At 41.9% G+C, this 18,608-nt stretch overlaps 1 protein-coding gene across 14 annotated transcripts in view; it reads left to right on the top strand.

The window, feature by feature from the left end:
• The window catches only part of CAMK2G (calcium/calmodulin dependent protein kinase II gamma), a 118,222-nt gene that overhangs the window by 73,061 nt on the left and 26,553 nt on the right, over positions 1–18,608 (top strand). For all 14 annotated transcript variants that reach the window (XM_054276531.1, XM_054276527.1, XM_054276522.1 and 11 more), the window contains exons 7-13: positions 956–1,058; positions 1,935–2,018; positions 2,890–2,984; positions 5,601–5,723; positions 8,014–8,097; positions 8,746–8,788; positions 16,654–16,694. In XM_054276531.1, the coding sequence (XP_054132506.1) occupies positions 956–1,058; positions 1,935–2,018; positions 2,890–2,984; positions 5,601–5,723; positions 8,014–8,097; positions 8,746–8,788; positions 16,654–16,694 (573 nt within the window). The remainder of the gene's footprint in view (positions 1–955; positions 1,059–1,934; positions 2,019–2,889; positions 2,985–5,600; positions 5,724–8,013; positions 8,098–8,745; positions 8,789–16,653; positions 16,695–18,608) is intronic.

The following is an 18,608-nucleotide window of genomic DNA, read 5'->3' as shown; positions in this document are numbered from 1 at the left end:
TTTCACCTGCCTATCTTCAAGTTGATTTTCCTGCAAAGCCATAATAGCCATCAGCTTAAAGGCTTTGGGCTTTCAAGGGGTCCCATGTAGCTAGCTGCTCTGGTACTTCAGAGGAAGCTGCCAATTCTCAGTCCACTTTTTGGAGCTGTGTAAAGCCTTCTGCTGAAGTCCTCTGCTGGAACACAAGAGAATTATGGTTTGAGTGAGATTCATTCAGGGTGGAAATATGAGGGTCAAAAGTCTGTCTCCCTTTCCTAGCACATGGAAAAAGTGACATAGTTGCTTCTTGTATAGGTGATGGCAGCAGTAGTAAGACAGAATATTTTATGCTGCTGTAAATGTGTAGCATGAAAAAATTGCTTACAAGAATACTCACTGCTGTGCTGCTTATGCCAGTTTGAGGCTGAGGCTTTTTCTATAAGGGATGAAAACTACTGCCTAGCCAGATGATGCCCTTCCCACATTACAGCAGTGTGTTTGGCAGCCCTTATTAGCATCATATTTACTTTTTCAGTGCCTTGGGGACTGTCTAATGTTCAAGGGGAGAAACATCACTGCAGATTGTATCTCCTGCATTGTCCCTCCCTTCTTTCCCCGCTTCCCTTTCCCCTCCTCCCAGTTATCCTCTCTGAGGAGGGCAGAAGAGAATTTTGGCTTAAGTGCTGCAGGAGCTGTACTGCCAGTGCCCTCTGGTGTCAGCATGTAATGTATGGGCTGGGTTGGAAGAGGCTCTGTCTCCCACGGAGGAGCCAGAGGATTTGTGTTAGACTTGACAATTTTCTGCCATTCTAGGTCAAGGCTATTCTTTGCTGTTGCTGTGTCTTCTGAACAGGTTTAGTACTGCATGCTAAATTCAGTCAGCAGGTGCAATTTAGTGATGTGGATCCTAGGTAAAAGGTTTTAACAAGGATGTCAGTCTTTCATTCTTACTCTCTTTTTTCTTTCTTCTCCTCAGCCTGAGAATTTACTACTAGCGAGTAAATGTAAGGGTGCTGCTGTCAAACTGGCTGACTTCGGACTGGCTATAGAAGTCCAGGGAGAGCAGCAGGCCTGGTTTGGTAAGACTGTTTGAGCTTCCCCAGCTTTGCTCCCCTGTTTTCTGGTGGCTGATTGAGTTGCATCCTGAGTACTTTGTCTCAGCTCTTCCAGCACACTTCTCTGTATTTGGCTGTTTCTTTGCCAAGCACGACAGCCTCTGGGTCTTAGGCTCAAGCCTAGGTGAAATAGAGGAAAAACTAATAAAGAAAGAGAGAAAAAATGGCTATGTGTTTCTCTATTTTTCTTGTCAGTTTACAGTAGATGCTAGTGTCAGAGATGAATGCAGCTGCTAAGTTTAGACCCTGATCTGAACTTTCCTACTACTCAGAAGTGTAGACATCTGGAATTTTGTTTGGTCACTTTACAGAAATGCATTTGACCTAGACTTCCTCAGGCACATTTGGATCTGACTTTATCTTTGCTTAGCTAAAGCACAATTAGAAATGAGACCTTTTCAGGTTAAAAATCAGCTCTGATACTCTGCAATGCTGCAGAGATTCTGGAAAAACTACTTCTTCTCCTGGTCTCCCCATACCACTCGGCAATCAGATGTGTCCCATTTGTGTCTTGTGTTTTCAAACTCCAAGCCATTGTATGTAACAATTATATAAGGCCTGGCATACAAGTTTGTGCCCAGGTGGTTGACAGGGTCCCTCTTACTTGTCTGGTTTTTTTGCAGTACACAGGCACTGGATCCCATCTGATTTTCTGTTTTATTTTGGGGTTTCTTGCCTCCTTTTGCTGGTTTACCAAGAGACAGCTCTAGCAAATAAGCGATGAAGGGTGGGAGAGACAGGTTTTGGAATTTGTTAGTTACCACTAGTGGATTTTGTGATATGGCAGTCTCTCTTCTGCTTGGGTACTGTAAGTACTTCATGTCATCCATTTTCTGGCAGGGTTTGCTGGTACTCCAGGCTACCTCTCCCCTGAAGTCTTGAGAAAAGATCCTTATGGAAAACCAGTGGATATATGGGCATGTGGTAAGATTTGACAAATGTTTTACACTTAAACAACATCATTCCATGTAAAAGAGTGATTTCTTGTAGCCTTTTGCTGGGAGGGTGCACAGTGCTCCTTCTTACTGGGTGGAGACATGAAGGCACAATTGAGGATAAGCACTTTGTGTAGATGGAATGAATACTGGAACCTGAACTCACTTGATTCTGGCTCCTAATCTTTTCCTTGGGCCATCTATCAGATGTTTGAGACTCAAGAGATAGGACCTGTCTATGCTTTGCAGAGTCAGTTGTTTAGATAACTGTAGCAATTTCCTATTACACTAACTATGTAAAAGATTAAATACTGAAGAGGGATGATTTTTTTAAAAGAAAATAAGTAAGTGTTAATATATCTGGGACAGATAAGTTTAAAGATTTGTGATATCAGTATTGCCTGACATAGACTAAGTAGTTCTCTGCAGGCCAGGAGTGTCAGCTTTGTCAGTGTCATTTGTGTCCCAACACCACTCACAGTAAGCATCTAAAAACAGAGTCCTTCCTAAAACATCCCTTGCTGCCCAGGAACCCTAGGAGATGTGGCTTCATCTTACTCTGAGAGCAGCTGGGGGTTGTGCTCACCAGCCATGGTAGCCAGAGGAGGGTAGAAGGACATTATGCAGCTCGTTCTAGCTCCTGACACTGGCGTTAAGAGCTGAACATGAAGTGCCAGGGTGAGGTCCAGCAGGTGACAGATTTGTACTGTGCTTTGCTATCTCAGAAGGCTAAAAATGATGGCAAATGAATCTATGGAGCAGTCATTGCCTTGGGGACTGTCAGGAGGGAAGGAAGAGGGGCTGAAGGAATAAATGGCATATTAGCCTAACCATAGTGTATCTGTGTCTCTCCCTCCCAGGAGTGATTCTGTACATATTACTAGTGGGGTACCCTCCCTTTTGGGATGAAGATCAGCACAAACTCTATCAGCAGATCAAGGCCGGAGCCTATGACGTAAGGGCACTTTCTTGCTGAGTACTGCATGGGTGTAGAAGCCATCCAAACATGGCACTGTCTTACCTGGTGTCCTGCAGCAGGCCAAGCTTCTGTGCCAAGTGATGTTTGACGTGCTCATACACCTCGCTGTCTTCACTGCCTGGGATACAGCCCTGGCTGGGGCTGCTGGAGGGATATGAAGGGAAAGCATCACAGTGGGCACTAGAACATTGGCACTTGTTAGGGAAATGCAGAGGTGGGAAATGGTGTCTTCTAGTAATGCTGATATTTTTAGTGGAGTAGAGGGAAGATAGAATAATGAAGGAGCTTGTCTTTGTCAAGGCCTAATAAAAAATATGGGGATGTATTCTGTAGAACATTAGCTTCAGTTATGGTCTTGTACTTCTCTGTGCTGCAGTCCATGGAAAGCACAGAGCCCAGTGAGAAGACTGAATGATGGGGGACCATTGGAGGGGTGGCTTTGTGGTGGGGATCAGCATGGTGGATTGGGTTGGAGGCTCTTGTAAAAATCCAAGCAGATCATGGAACACTTCTTAGAGCACAGCAAAACTGAGGTGTTAAAAATGCCTGAAAGAGGAATAGCAAGGAGGTTAGTACTGAAGGAAGCAAAGGTGGAATAAAATATAATTTGAGTACCACAGCTTTAATGTTTGACATAAATTCTTCCATGTAAGAGAGGCTTGAGAGGGAAGAAGGAACTCCTGGAAATCCTAGCTCAAAGCCTGTGGGCATGAATATCAAGAGGAAGTTGGGGAGTTCTTTTTGTAGGCTGTCTTGTGGTTTGAATTAAACAAAAATAAAACCCCCAAAGGTGAGGGTTCTGCTGGACTCCTTCTGCCAGTTACCTCCCAGCTTCTGTGCTTGAGACCATGAGAGCAGCTGTACTGGTGAGAACAAAAGTGTGCCTATGTCCTGGCTCTGTGGCTCTCCTGAGTGAAAGCAAAGTGATGTCTTTGTACTTGATAGCTTTAAATGGACTTGTGTTCCTCTCTTGCCTTGCTGCCCCTCCAGGTTTTGTGTTGGTTCTTATTTGAAGCATTTTTTCCACTAATTATATCAATGGGGATTTTCAAAGCACTTCAGGGATTAAATGCCTCTTTCTGTAAATCATGAAGAGTGAAGTGCCTGATTCCTCCTTACCCATCTATTGGTTTTGAATTCTTATCTGTAGTGAACAAATTCTTATCTATAGTAAACAAAAACTAGATCCTTCCCTCATTTGGCATTTGGCCTGATAGAAAATTGCTGCACTTTACTGATGCACCTGTCCCTGGTGTCCTTACCCAGCACCAAGGGGCTTGTTGGCACATGACCAGTCTGTTGTTCTCCCTTGACCAGACAGGAATGGGCAACAGTGAAAACAGTGATTTTTTTTTCTAATTTTTTTTTTTATTTTGTGCTGTTGGGTAGAGGTTTTGCAAGACATTGCCACAAATAGTTCAGAGTTCAGGTGTGGGAAAATTGTCCATGCTTGAAACTTCAGTATCATGATTTTTGAGTATCCTCATGCAGTGTTTGCAGAACAAATTGTATAATGCCTTAGTGATGCCTGCAAATGCAGAAATGAGATTACATGCAAATCAAATACAGCAGGTGTATTGTTATGACCCAACAGAGTAAAGCAATAAAAAAGCGTGAGAAAAAAAGATGGAATAAACTTTTTCTAAATTATGCAGGTACTGTAAGGAAATGTTTTCAGGATAAATCCATTTTTTCCTCCCACTTAAAGACAGGGAGCTTTACCCCAACAGCATATTTGTGTTCTGAAGTTCACCTGTATTTGTATAGTAGATTCATAGGATTTAATCTCAGCATGCTGTCGTCCATACCACATGCAAGCTTGTACCGGATGGTGTAAATATCTCATCTTTATCATTGCTTGGAATTATAGCAGAGAGGAGTTACCCCTCATGGATGATCAGCAGCTGAAATACTTAAAATTCTTTTTCTTTGTTTTCATGCTTCTGTATTCCCATACACTGTTACATCTCTCTTGCCCCCCAAGTAAAGATGTTGGTATGTTAGGTGGTTGCTAACAACTTGCTGGTGGGTTGCTACACCCAAGTGACTGGTTTTGTTCCAGGATATTGTGTTTTATGGTGGGAAAAGTGTACCTGGTGGGATGTTCCCTGTTAGTGGGTTTTGCTTTCATGCAGTTTTGCTGTAGTTAACTGTTTGTGATTTTTCATAAGCTGTTAGAGCTTTTAGTGTGCTGTAGAAAGAGACAGGCGGGGTAAAAAACGATAGCACCCGTGTTTTTCGTGTAAGAACTTGGTTAAAAAGATCTGTGACTTTACTTTTTTGACTGTTGAGTGTGAAAGAAATTCAAAGGTCGGAGTGATTCCTAGAAGGTTTTTAGACTCTTAATCATCTTGCTTATGTCTGGTAAATGGTACAGGTGTGTTCTGCTGTCTGGTACCATTCATTTGTTGGATTCTGGATGATTTTTGTTCAGTATGACTTTTCTCAAAAACTGGTGGGTTTTGCAAATGTGTTAGCCCTGGCATCAAAAGGGCAAAGGCTGGAATTTAGGTGTGTAGTGGGGAAGAATCTCTACTGCTAGTAGAAGATATTTCTATTCAGTTCATCATCTGTTCCTTCTTCCTCTTTTAGTTCCCATCACCTGAGTGGGACACTGTGACTCCTGAAGCCAAGAATTTGATCAACCAGATGCTGACGATAAACCCAGCGAAGCGCATCACAGCTGACCAGGCTCTCAAACACCCATGGGTTTGTGTAAGTGTTCTCCTCATTACAGGTTCATTTGTGCTTTGCCTTCAGTGGACATGCTAGGAAGACTTGAAGGACCCAGTATATTTCTGTGGTGGCAAAACCACCACATTCCACCCCTCACTACAATTTCAAATATTTCAGATTATATTTTTTGGGGGGAATACTGACCTTCAACAAGCCAACTTTGTCATGCTGTAGTTCTTTTATTGCCACAGTAGTAAAAAAAAAAAAAATCCCTTGTTCTTTTAGAATTTTGTTAGTGTCCACAGTTTCTGGTTTTTTCCCCACATCTTTTCCAATCCATAGCATCCTAAATTATCAAATAGAGTTTGGCATCAGACAAAAATTTTAGGACCATTTTGTTCTTCATCTCTGCTTCAGTTTATGGCATAGCATCTTGGCAATATTTGGGACATTTCTGCTATGCTGCAGCTTAACTGGCTGTAAACTTGAAATCAGCAAAAAATCTTTTGCTGTTCTGTGTATGTAGCTTCTGCCTTGCCAGACCTCACACATAAGTATTTTTCATCTTTTTCAAAGTTGGCAAGGAAATCCCAGAACACAGCTGGGTGTAGGTGTAGGAGAGGGCAGCAGTGATGCACTTTTATCTCTGCACAATGAAATAGTTTGACCTAAGTCTTACCAGATGCTCTGGTAATATCAGGGTATACTTCTAGGATGGATCTAGTGTGCTTCTTTGCCCATTTTTTCTTGAAAAACTGGTGGTGGTGTCCTTATACCACAAATCAACAGATAGCAATTTAAAGCTAATTATGTGAACATCTGTCTAACAGGAGTGTCTGCTGTAAGATGATGCAGTTCCTTGGAAGTCAAAACTTCACACTAGCTGAGACTGCATATATTTTTTTTCGTCTTTGCATGCTTATAATCAAGTACCTGTGTATTAAACTTTCCTCCCAATGCCTGGAGCCAAAGTTGTATTATGATAGCCCACTCCCTGTGGCAACTTTCCTTCTCTGAGCTAGGGAGAGGCTGATTTCACTTCCCCATGTCTTTCACTGAGCCATGTCAGCCTCTCGCTGAAGCTGCCTCCTCTTGAGTCTGTTGTTTCCCTTTGCTGTGTGCACAACGTGTTTTTTTCTGGATACGTATGGCTCCTCTAAAGTAAATGTTGTAGGAAATCTAAAAAAGTTTAAAAGTGTATCTGAGACACTGAGTGTCTTAGCACCACTGAACTTCTGAAATATGTGCCCTGATTCTTGTAAGTGCACATTGAACGACTGGACATCACCGGCTGGAGGAACCAGCCAGAGTTGTTTGAGGACACTTTGGCTGCATTCTCCCCACACGCTGCCATGTGTACTGCAATAGGTGACCAGCTTTAACAACAGGATCAAAGCAGAGACTTCCCATGAAACTAACTGAATATACACACAGTTTACAGTTCTCTTGGGTATTGCAGAATTTTTTCCAAGCAAGAGAAAGTTAGTGGAGATTTTATTCACACTTACCTGCCAGGTTAGAAATTCACCCACTGTCCTCGTAAAGGGAATTCAGGCTTGGGGTTCCATGCAAGAGCAACAGCTCCTTTGGCATTAGTCAGTGGCTTCCTCATGTGCTCTAAATGCTTGGCAGTAACAGTCTCTGGTTTCCTTTTGTGGTCTTAATGGCTGCACCACTTCTGGGAACTTGTCTTTTAGCAGCTGATGGCGTCCCAGTCTGCTGTGGATGACAGATGTGCATCACTGCATAGAGATTATGCTCATTTTTTTCCATTGGTACAATAACAATACATGATCTTTTCTCTTACATGCTGAGAATCTGTTTCTGCAATACTGATATAAAGGTGCCAAGGCCTCTGCCAGTCAACCTCTTACATTCAAGGGGTTGCCATGTCCAAGAAGGCTGCTGCTCACAAGTATTCCCTTAGTGCTTGAAATTTCCCTTTCAAACTGTAGCTAATGCAGCCCAGGTCCTTTCTGTAGTGCCTCTAAGTCAGTTCCCCATGGGTATGCTTGTTCATCTGGCTTTGTCTTCATACTGTCTTAAATCCTATGTGTGCCTGAAAGGCAGGGAGCACTGATTCTCACCTTTACTTCGCTCATAAATTTCTTGGGTGCTGTCCTGTCATAGCCCACACATTTAATCTTGATGAAATATGTCTTGCTGGAAGTTCTCAGGTTATGAACCAGTTGCAGTACTTTGCATCCATGCAGTGGCGAGAGGCTTGGCCATGTCAGCCTGAATGTGTTGATTGTGTGCAAGTGGAATGAACTTCCCTGGCTGATTTGGTGTGGGTATGTTCTTGACCTTCTGCTGTTCTGTTTTTCAGCAACGATCCACTGTTGCATCAATGATGCACAGGCAGGAGACTGTGGAATGCTTGAGAAAGTTCAATGCTAGAAGGAAGCTAAAGGTAAGTACATCTTAATTCACTTTAGTTTGATTTTAGTTCTCTGAATTTGAGGTTAGTGCCTTCCTAGCAGCAATACTTCATTTCATGGCTAGCGCAGTGTTAGAGAACTACCTTATGTGATCCTCCAGTACAGGGCACTGAAGTAGTGTACTGAAGAGCTGGATAGTTTCTTTCTCCAAGCTCTAAGCTTCCCATGCCTCCTCTGCTACATATTCACCCCTTCTTGTTTCTGCCAGTGAGTTGAAATAGAGCAGGTAGTTCTGGGACTTTTAGTTCTGAACACTCTGCACTTTCCAGTACTAGTGTTACCAGTTGCCTGCAGCTGGGGCAAAGCCTCTGGTCTATGCACAAAGCAGCTCTCTGCTGTGTGAAATCTAGGAAGCAGCTATGTGTTTAATTCTTAGTGCCATTTCAGATTTCCTAGGCTATCCTGCCTGGCATCTGTCTGCTGCTCTAGAAAGGCAGGACTGTGAGAGGTCCTGTGTCGAGCCTAAGAGCCACATATGGGAATCCTGGATACACTGGGGTTCTTCAGAGTACCAGTGGGTACCTCTGCGTTGGTAACTGATGCATTGTGCCCTCCATGGGTCAGCCCAGCCTCTTTCTCAAGTGGCACTTTCTGTAATCCCTGCTTTGTCTTCCCCACAGGGTGCAATCCTCACGACGATGCTTGTGTCTCGGAATTTTTCAGGTAAGTCCTCAGTGATCCCATCCCTTCTTTGGTTTTGTTTTGTGTGAGTGAGCTGGAGAATATTTAAGCCATTTTGGGGTCAAGTAGGAGGGGAGGAAACATGGTTTCAGTTCATCATGGTGTAATAGTGGTCACTTTGCCTGAGCTGGTGACCAGTGTGAAATAGGAAATTATTTGTTTGGAGAGGAGCACATGGTATTGTGGTGTGGCACAAAACAGAAGTAGAGTCAGCTTCCTAATTGTCTCATGATATTTTATTAGCAAATTACTTGTGAGAAATTCTAGCTGGTATGGTTAGCTTTCCCATCATAAACCAGGAGTGAAGAGCTCTTATTAGGTAGGAGTGTTTCCTTCAGACTTGAGGCAGGGACAGGGAAGTAATATTGGTGAGAATAGGGACTGGAGCTATTTGGATATTGTGTTATTTTGACTCATCAAAAATGGGTCTGAAGTGTCTGGCTATTAGTTTTCCTTCTTGGAGTCTCAGAAGTGGTTTTCATCCTTTTAAATGTAATAGCTGGTAGTCTGGCTGCCGCCCAAGTGCATTACGTAGTGCATTTACTGAAAATGCAAATCTCAACATGTAAATCCATGCTTTTTGGGAGATTACTGCCTTGGCTCGGCACACATAGGTGACGCAGTCTTATCTGGGTTCATTTTCATTTGGGTGGAAAACCTCTATTTGTAAGTGCTTTTGGTTTATGGGATCTTTGTTTTCTTTACCCTCTTTGTAATGTTCTTTCTCTTTTAAAAGAGCAGCCATTGAATGCATGAGTCAGATTTTTATTACACCTGACTACAGCTGCTTTCAAGTGGAAGTTTGCTGTGTGGATTATGTGATGATGGAAGTGTATTGATTTCATGTGGCCATTTACTAATGGTGGATACCAATACTTATATTCTGGATGTTGTTACAATAAACTTGTAATTGGAATGAAAACCTCTGTGAAATGATCATCCCAGCACACAAAGTGCACATTCATGCATACATTCTTCTGTGAACTCAAGGCAGCATTTTTCACCTTCTGTATGGTGATGTTAAAAAAAAAAAACAATTATGTGAAACTATGCTATAATTAAGGGCCAGCCCTCACCATCATCGAAACTTTTTTTCCTTGGTTCTTGCTTTCAGGTAGACCTGTGCCAATATGTCAGCATTACTTGTGACTACAACAATTTCTTTTTTCTGTGTTTCTCATAGTTTGGCCTTAAAGGGACAGAGTAATTTTATCCATTCATCTGTCCCACAGTTGTGCTGTTACAGAACTTTAAAATGTTATACTGTTTTCTGAGATTGATTCTGAAATAACTGTTTGAGGAGCTATGGCACAATGACAGGACTTCCACAGGCCTGTACAGAGCAAAACATTTTCTTGGGCCTTCTGCTGATGTGAACTCTTTTTGTTCTATTTACACTGCTCATCTTTGTTTCACTTAATTGATGATTCTGAAATAGCCAGGGGTTTTATTCCTTTTTTTATAAATAGAAGTTTTAGATAATTTTTAGTCTGCAAATGTTGTCACTTCTAATGAAGCTGCAGAAGTGCTTGGGTGAGAAAATCTCTTATGGGTAAGATTTTGAGTACATGAAATGCCAGAGAGAAGAGTTCTCCTTAATGGTGTGTGACCTATACATCCACTTAATCCCTGAGCTAGTACTGAAGAGGAAAGAGCTTGCTCTGCTCATTCTTCTCTGTGTCAAGGATTGAAGCTGCTGGATCCACTTCAGTTAACAGCTGAAGAAAAGGAAATCCTAGGTGGCCCATAGCAAGTGCAGGGTTTGCAGTGTCACTGAGTTCTGCTTTGAATATAAACTGCGATTCCAAGTATGAGACACTCAGAAAAACTGTCCAGAGGGAGATGTTGTGAATTTAGATGCAAAGCCTCTGTTGAGAGTAGCAATTCCTTACCTTTTTATGTGTTTTTAGAGGGATGAGATCATCTACTCCTGTTTCCTTTGCAGGACTGTGTGTAATATGAGCTTGACTTCTTAAAATTGTAATTATTTTTAATTTACTTTGGTTTTCTAGTTGGCTGCAGTTGAAGTAGATACATCTGCTGAAATTAAAGAATAAGCGCATGCTAACTAAAAGTAATAAGTTTAAAAGTTTGTGTGGGAACTTCAGGTAGGCCTCAGACTTGAAGGGTTCTGCAATAATATTTCTTTCTTTCTTTCCCTAAAGCCCTTAAGAGGTTTTTATTTTTCTCTAATTGAATGACATGTTTTGTGGATTTTTAAAAGTCTCATTTGCAGCAAACAGGGGACTAGATTTATGAAGAGAGAAGCTTCTTCCTGCCTGGGGATGAGATCTCCTAAAAGCTTCTTCCACAGATGTTTTGAACAAAGAGGAAAATAAAGGCTCATGTGACCCCAGTATCAATTAATTAGGCATGATTGTACTATCTGCAGGAAATATGAGAAGACTCCTTTAATCTCATTGCCATTACTATCTCCTGTGTCACATTTTGTAGTATGGAGCTCCTTCTCTGTATAGGCCTGTGACAAACTGTATTCCTAAAAAATCTGTAGCAGTACTTTCTCTCTCCTTAGCCCATCAAAAATTCTTGCTTTTTGCAAAGAAAAAAAAAGTTTCTGTTCTTTTGTGAGTAATTTGTTGCTTGCTGTGTGTCTTTTGCCCTAGGCCAGTTAAGTTAAAAGATATCTGGTTCCTTTCCTCAGTTATGATGTATTCAGCCATTTAATATTGGCTGTTTGTGGTTTTTTTAGAAGATTGCATCTCAGGCCAGCTGTAGGCTGTTTGGTTAAAGCAGGTACAGTTGCACTCCTTTCAGCATAAGTCAGGAAGAAGAAACCTGGTAACCATAAGGGATTTGTAGCTTCTCTTCACAGTCTGTAAGGTGTTAATTGAGCTGCAAGAGAGAACAATGAAATCTAAGTTTTGCTGTAGGATTGTTAGGGTCACATCAGGGTACGTACAGGATTACTTGGGTGTTCACTTGGGGCTTCAGATGTTCAGATGATCCAAGCAAGCCCTGATCTGATCTGCATTCCTTTACAGAATACAGAAGTGCAGTCTGTAAATCAACTGATTAGATCATGTGCAAGAAACTCCTAAATCATCTTCTGAGAAGTAAATGTAAATTTATTACTAGAAGAGAGTTGGCAAGGTTTTTAGAAACTCCTGCTATATTTAAGGATGCCTGGACTCATTTATGTAGATAAAACTCTGTAAATAGTCTTGCTATAAACTGAGTAAAAGGATGAAAAAAAGCTGGTTTTCATCTTAGGAGCAGCCATGGTGCCAGGAGGAGCATCACAAAATGCTGAGAAGTGGCTTTTCTCTGTAAGCCGATTTTTTGTGCACAACTTACAAGTGGCCTCTGTGAAATTCTTAGTACTGTTTTCCTAAGTGGATTGCAACTGTTAATTTGGGGAGCTGTTCAACAAGCTTTCACACTGTGAAATTAATTTCTATCACGTGGTTCAGCACAAGTCCTCTGTTCAAAATAGATCCTAAAGCAGACATTGCAGGTAATTATGCCTTATGCCTGAAACCTCTATTTTTAACTGATGTTGAGCTTTCTTCTGGGTTGTCACTGCTTGCTCAAGTCAGTTTTGTGAGGGAACTATTGTGGCAGAGTGTGACAATAACTGGAATTCATTACATGTGTCTTACAGATCCTTATTAACACTCCAGTGTGCAGGTTTGAGGTTTTGGCTAGATAGGTGAGGTTGAGAGAGACTGGAGGCAGATTTGAGGAGCAGAGTTCTTTCTAACTAAGTAAAGAAGGCCTGAATATGCCTGTGTACATTTAGTGTAACCTGTACCGAGACATTTATTTAGCTGAGTAAAGAGCAAGGAGGAAATAATACAAATACTGAAGTGGTACTGAAATATTTTGCTGTCTTGTTATACCTCCCTTCCAGAAGTGTGAAATTGAATTTTTGTTATTTTGTGCATGTGTGTGTATGTATATACATATACTTCTATACTCAGGTTGAAATTTGAGTTCCTTTCTTTAACTGAAAGGAGTAATTTATGTGAAGTTTCTACTGTGTTGTGTTAGGTAGATATTGATTCAGGACCAGAAATTTGTACCTCCTGGTAGGAATCCAAAGGTATGAAAATATGGAGGGGGAAAAATTATTAAGGTATTTGTAGGGCTTTGACTAAATAAGTATATCATCACTGGAAACTACATTTCCCAAGCAGAAGATGAAGTCACATTTAATGTAAGATTAAGTTGTTTTTAAGTGTTTTCTCTGTATCTACTAAATCTCTTAAGAAACAGTAAGGGTTTCAGTGAATGGTGCTCAGCTACTGCAATGTGGACCTGACAAAGCAGTGGATTGCAGTTAGTAACTTCCATTTGCAACTTCCTAGAGTGATACAGATTTCATTACTGCATTTAACTGTTTATCACTATAGCCAGAGAGTCTAATTTATCATCAAAAGTGGAAAAGTGGATGCAAATTATTAGAGTAATTTCTTCTACTTCTACATTCCTCTCTCTAAAGTTCAGGAAAGCGCTGGGAATACTTTTTATTGTGGTGCTTGTCCTTAATAAATAGATATTCTTGAAGTTACACTGCATTCATGGTTATTGTGTGTGATGGTAGCCAAAAGTGCCTCTTGTGACTGCACACTGACTGTTGGCTCCTTTGTGGTGACCCCAGAAGTGTCATCAAGTTGAGAAATAGTTAATATTGCTTTCTTTTAACTGAGAATATGAGAATGACAAGCTGCAACTCTGTGTCATTGGGAAGTGTGTGTTGGTATGATACAATTTTTATTTTATGAAGTCTTAGTAAAGTTCAGAATTCTTCAGGTGTAAATGCTTGTGTTTAGAAGCCAGAACTTGGCTTGTTTGTTAGACTAGCATCATAAGTTAGTCAGACTTAATAAAAGCAGCCTCTGTGTTCTTCCTGCATCCCAAAAAAGAATTCTCTGGAAGCTTAACTGAAGTGAGAAATGTAACTGAGTTTTGGCAGTTGAGGACAGGGCAAACCCAGGGACAGGCTGGATGAAGGGTTGCTGTCTCTGGAAGAGGAGGAGTGGGGCTGGCAGTGGGGAAGGCACTACCCATGGCTGTCTTTGCAGTGAGTATTTCCTCATCAGTCCCTCCTTGGCTCTGGTACATCCAGAGTGCCTGGTGTTTATTGCTGATGAGTTCAGCATTAAGGATTTGTGTTTCTGCCAGGGGCACAGTCCAGAGCCCAGGCTGTTTACTATGGAAGCCAAAACTGAAAAATGTGGGAAGAGGGAGGAGTATGTGCAGGAGAGGCCTTTTGTGTTTCTCTTCAGAGTTTAACTGAAGAGTGTCTTGTTAAGCCAGGAACAGAATTGTGTTTTTAAGTTACTGAGTTAGTAGCATGTGTTTTCATGTTTCTTTATTCTAGAAGAACTCTTAACTTCTAGAAGTTAAGAGAAGAAGGAATTTAATCCCTTTAACATGTAGAGGAAATGGGAAAGATAGAAAAAATTAGTCCTAGCATCTCACACCTGGAAAACCGTAGAGCATTGGTACAAGACTGTTTCAGGAACAGTAAAGAATCTGCCTGCATGTGTCTTTGGATATTTCCCCTCCTGTTGTCTCTTTGCTAATCTGCCTGTCTTCTAAAAGGATTATTGTTATAGAAAGTCTTGTCTGTTGCTTGTGTAGAAAATCCTCTTGCGTCTCCTTTTATTTGTGTCTCATAATTTGCACGGGTTGATTTGTGGGTAGACCTGCATGTTTCCCTGTTGTCTGAGGTGTCTGAGTCATCTTTGTGTGTAAATGCATTTCATGGGCTCTCCAGCTCTTTATAAACACAGTATGGTGCATGAACCAAGTACACCACAGAGCAAGTTTCTTTCTACAGTCCTGGGATGCTGTCAGGGCTGTGGGAGAGCAGTGTGTGCCCTGCAGAGGTACAGTCAGGGAAGGAGGCTGGATGGGCAGGCTGCACCAGGGAACACAGATCAGCATTACATAGTGCTGGGCTGCAGGGAGGGACTCTCAGCTGAATTTGCTGTAATGTTGTATAACGTGATTTTATCTGCCTTCTGTCCACAAAGATGAATGTGAGGTTGTGGGGAAACTGTAGAAAGTGTGAAAAATGTTGCTTCCCTGCTTGTTTCTGGGATATTCCCAGAACATATGGTGGTACTATTTTGCTTCTCTGATGGTGGCTTTTTTTTTCCCAATTCAAGGATGTCCCATTTGGCGTATTTGTTAAGTTGCAGAATCCTTTACTCCTTCCGAAGTGCTGTAAGGCCGTAACAGTTTCTTGTTTTCAGCAGTTGTTGTGTGAGATGCCTTCATGCATGGATGGCATGAATGCTGGATCCCTTTTGACCCCATAGTCACATTGTTCTCCTTCTCACTTGCATGTAGAATCAAGCTAGCCTTTGTCATGCCTTGAAGGTGGCAAGAACTTACTTGTCTTGCAATGCTTTAATATGTGTACACTCTGAAAAGAGACTGTTGCAGGGCAGATGAGTTGCTTTGCCCACCTTTATGTGTGCACATTGGAACACTTTGTTTTGACACATCACATTTAGAAAACCTCTGCATGAGGTTCTTCCAATGTTCTTGGCTTCTGAGAGCTGGAATGAAAACAAAATTGTAATCTAGCTTATACTTGCATTAGAGAGTAGAATTAGGAAACCAATTCAAAGATTCTAGTAAGCTTATATGGGGTGCCACCTCTTTGTTGGGAGGAGATCCTGTAGTCATTTGCACCAGCTCAGTTAATATTGTGTAGTTAATCCATGTCTGTGGGGTCTTGTAGAGAAGGCAGAATGGAAAATATGGTTGACATAAAATTTGAGCAGTTGCTTAGGTATTGCAAAAACCTTTTTTGCTTAATGTTGCTGCTTCTAGGGAGACTGATCACTCTGTGCAAGTTGGTCAGTATGTCTTTGAGAATTTCAACAGTATTGTCAGCATTGCCATAGGACTTGCCATTTCTCTAGGCCTCATCTTTGCTGCACCTAAAACCCCTGTGCCCAGATCTAGAAGGTAGCTGCTTAGGAGAGCCATAGCATGTGTTAGTACAGTAGTTGTCTTGCATGGTGTTTACAGAAGTTGGTACAACTGAATACATTCTTCATAAGTAGACAAGAAATGGTTTGTATCTGTTGAAGCTGTAGATGGGGTCTTGCTGTTGACAGTCATGGTTAATGCAGCACTTGGCTGTAATAGATGAAGCAGCTCCTTCATCATTCCCAAGTGGGCCTTTGTTGTGGGCTCTCTGTGTGTGCTTATCATTCTCAGTTTCATTGGTAGTGCCAGTTGTTCAAGTTGAGCACAGCAGAGCATCTTTATCTTTCAATTAAGAAATTCAGCCTGGTTCCGTCTCTTTTGCCATTCTTCCTTTTTTTACCAGTTTTCAGATGCTGCCTTTTGCACTTTTAGCTATCCAGCTATGCCCAGAGAAACTGTGAATAACAGTAATTAAAAGGCTTCTGTATTATCAGCACCCCCTTTATAAACCACATCTGTTATGTGAATGGCTGTACTTACAGGTGCAGCCTTTATCCTGTTGCAAAAATCAGACAGGTTTCTTTTCCCCCTGTAACTGCTGACACTTCTGGATGGGGTCCCAGTGTGTGAGTGGGGGATTGACAGAGAAGCTCTAAATTACCATTTCAGACTTGGTCTTCTTGAGGTGCTGAAAGTGGTGGTATTTTGCCTGAATAGGTGAACAGTAGATAGGATAGATGACCCTCTGTTATCAGGATGAATTTGATGAGTGACTTGTCCTGTTTTCCAGGTCTCTTGCTGCTAGAGAGGAATTAGCAGGATGGTTGTCCTTCTGAAGTTTTGTGCAGTTTTGAGGGAATTGGGGGAGGGGGGGAGAGAGAGAGAGAAGATAGTCTTGAAACCAAAATGTGATCTACTTCTGCTTTTCTCCACAGCTGCCAAAAGCCTGCTGAACAAGAAGTCAGATGGAGTGAAGGTAAGTTCTTGCTTTGCCATTTCACTGTCTCTCACACCATCTGAACAGAAGGCAGCCAGTCTCTCTGGCGCCTGTCCCTTTCCAGGGTAAAACCACAGCCCTGTGTCTTGTTATGGAACCCTGGGTGGGATCTTAGTGTTCCTTACGTGCATAACTAGCTAAGTGCACTGTTGCAGCAGCAGGAGTTCCTTTTCCCCTTTCTGTGATGTATGGAGAACTGGTCAGCACTGGATTAGAGAGACCAAGGACTTGCTCAGTTGTTACACATGCCTCTGACAAGTCTGTTCTGTTCAGTGCTTCTGACTGTGAAAATTGCACAGAGTAATTGTGAGTGCCTGATGATACAGCCAGCAGACCCCATGGAAGTTTCTTGGTCTACTCACTTGGACAGATGCTGAAGGCTGAGCTGGGAAGAAGGGTGGGGAAGGAGGAGCCTCCAAATGTTCATGTTTGGACAGAACAGAAACTGAGGATTGTGTTAAAAGTTCCATTCATGTGCCTGAAGTTGAGGCACTCTCCTGTTCCCTTCTGAAGGGAATTATTTTTTCCCCACTTCAATGTCACTCTGTGTTGCATGGTCATCATTTATTTCTGGAGGTCACACAGTCCCTTGCCAAGGCTCTGTTATTGCAGGCAGCAGCCCTTTATTGTCTGGTACTGGGGGAGAGACAATTACAGGCTAGAGCTTGGTCCTCCCCTAATTGTTCTGAAGGATAATTGTCCTCCACATGGAAAAGAAGAGTTGGGTTCATTTGCTTGCATTTTCCTTTGAAGTCCAAACCTTTCTCCACAGCTGTTAGGTGGAACAGATCATCTCCTGGTTTAGCACTGTGGCATTCTTCATTCTCCCTGTGCTGGGGGGCTGACCTTCACACTGTAGGACCTGTAGGACCAGCACACTTGTTCTCTCCTGCTCTCTGAGCCCTTTTCCATTTATATGAGGCTTTGTTCCCAGAGGACTCACAGTACAAGCAGGCTGCTGGAAAAAGAGGTGTTTTCAGAAGAGTTGTGTTGTTTTTGGGACTGCTCTAATAAAACATGCATTCTTACAGTTCTGCAGTATTCTGCCTTACTGACATCCAGGTTTTGGGGTTTGTTTATTTTTGGATCAAAATGCTCTGTGAAAATGCTGTTCCTGCCCTAGGATTCTTGTCTTTGCTATGTGCCTGCAAGAGTGAGCTTTTGGCCATTGCACCAGCCTGCCTCTTGTACAGACATGCATTGAACACATGCACACTAATACAGCAAGTGTGGTAGAGTTGTTGCATCTGTTGATATTTAAAACATTACAGTAGAATTCCAGTGGAATAAGAATGGATTATCCCTGATGTTGTGAAATGAGAACCAACAGGTGCTTGCTTCAAAATCCCAGTGCGGCAGGGGAGAAGTAATTGGAAAACCAGTAGGTATCAACATGTCATTATTACCTATCTAGATGAAAAATGGCTTTCTTCTTAGGATTCTTGATTTGTAACAAGCTTTCAGGGAGTGTCACATCTTGGGTTAAAATATTAAAAAAATGAACAAAGGATGTACATGTAAATCTTGAGGCACAACTTCCTGGTAATGTAGTTACAAGGAGAGCCTGTATGTTAGAACTTTCCAGCTCCATAGAAAGCTTGTGGTGTTTGGTTCTTGGAGTACACAATGTCTTCCTCTGTGAAAAGGATAATTCTGGATTTACTTTTCTTCATCCCTTTGCAGTGTATGTTGCTCCTTGAATGTGTAATTGAATACTTTGATAAAGTGGAAAGTATATTAGAGAGCATAGCATTCTCTGATATGGTAAATGAGGTTGTCCTCAGGAAACTGCTGCTTCTGCAGGACACTGGAGACCTGCAGTCAAGAGTCCATGCAGCTTCCTCCCTCCAAAGGGTTACAGCAGTCTGGCTTTGCAGTGTGAGCCTCGGTGTT

This window comes from Melozone crissalis, unplaced genomic scaffold (assembly GCF_028551555.1).
Source record: "Melozone crissalis strain CALT ecotype California unplaced genomic scaffold, PUWL_Pcris_2 ptg000019l_1, whole genome shotgun sequence".
Classification (NCBI taxonomy): Eukaryota; Metazoa; Chordata; class Aves; order Passeriformes; family Passerellidae; genus Melozone; species Melozone crissalis.
Note: the sequence above shows the minus strand (reverse complement) of the source record. Positions and strands in the feature narration are given on the sequence as shown.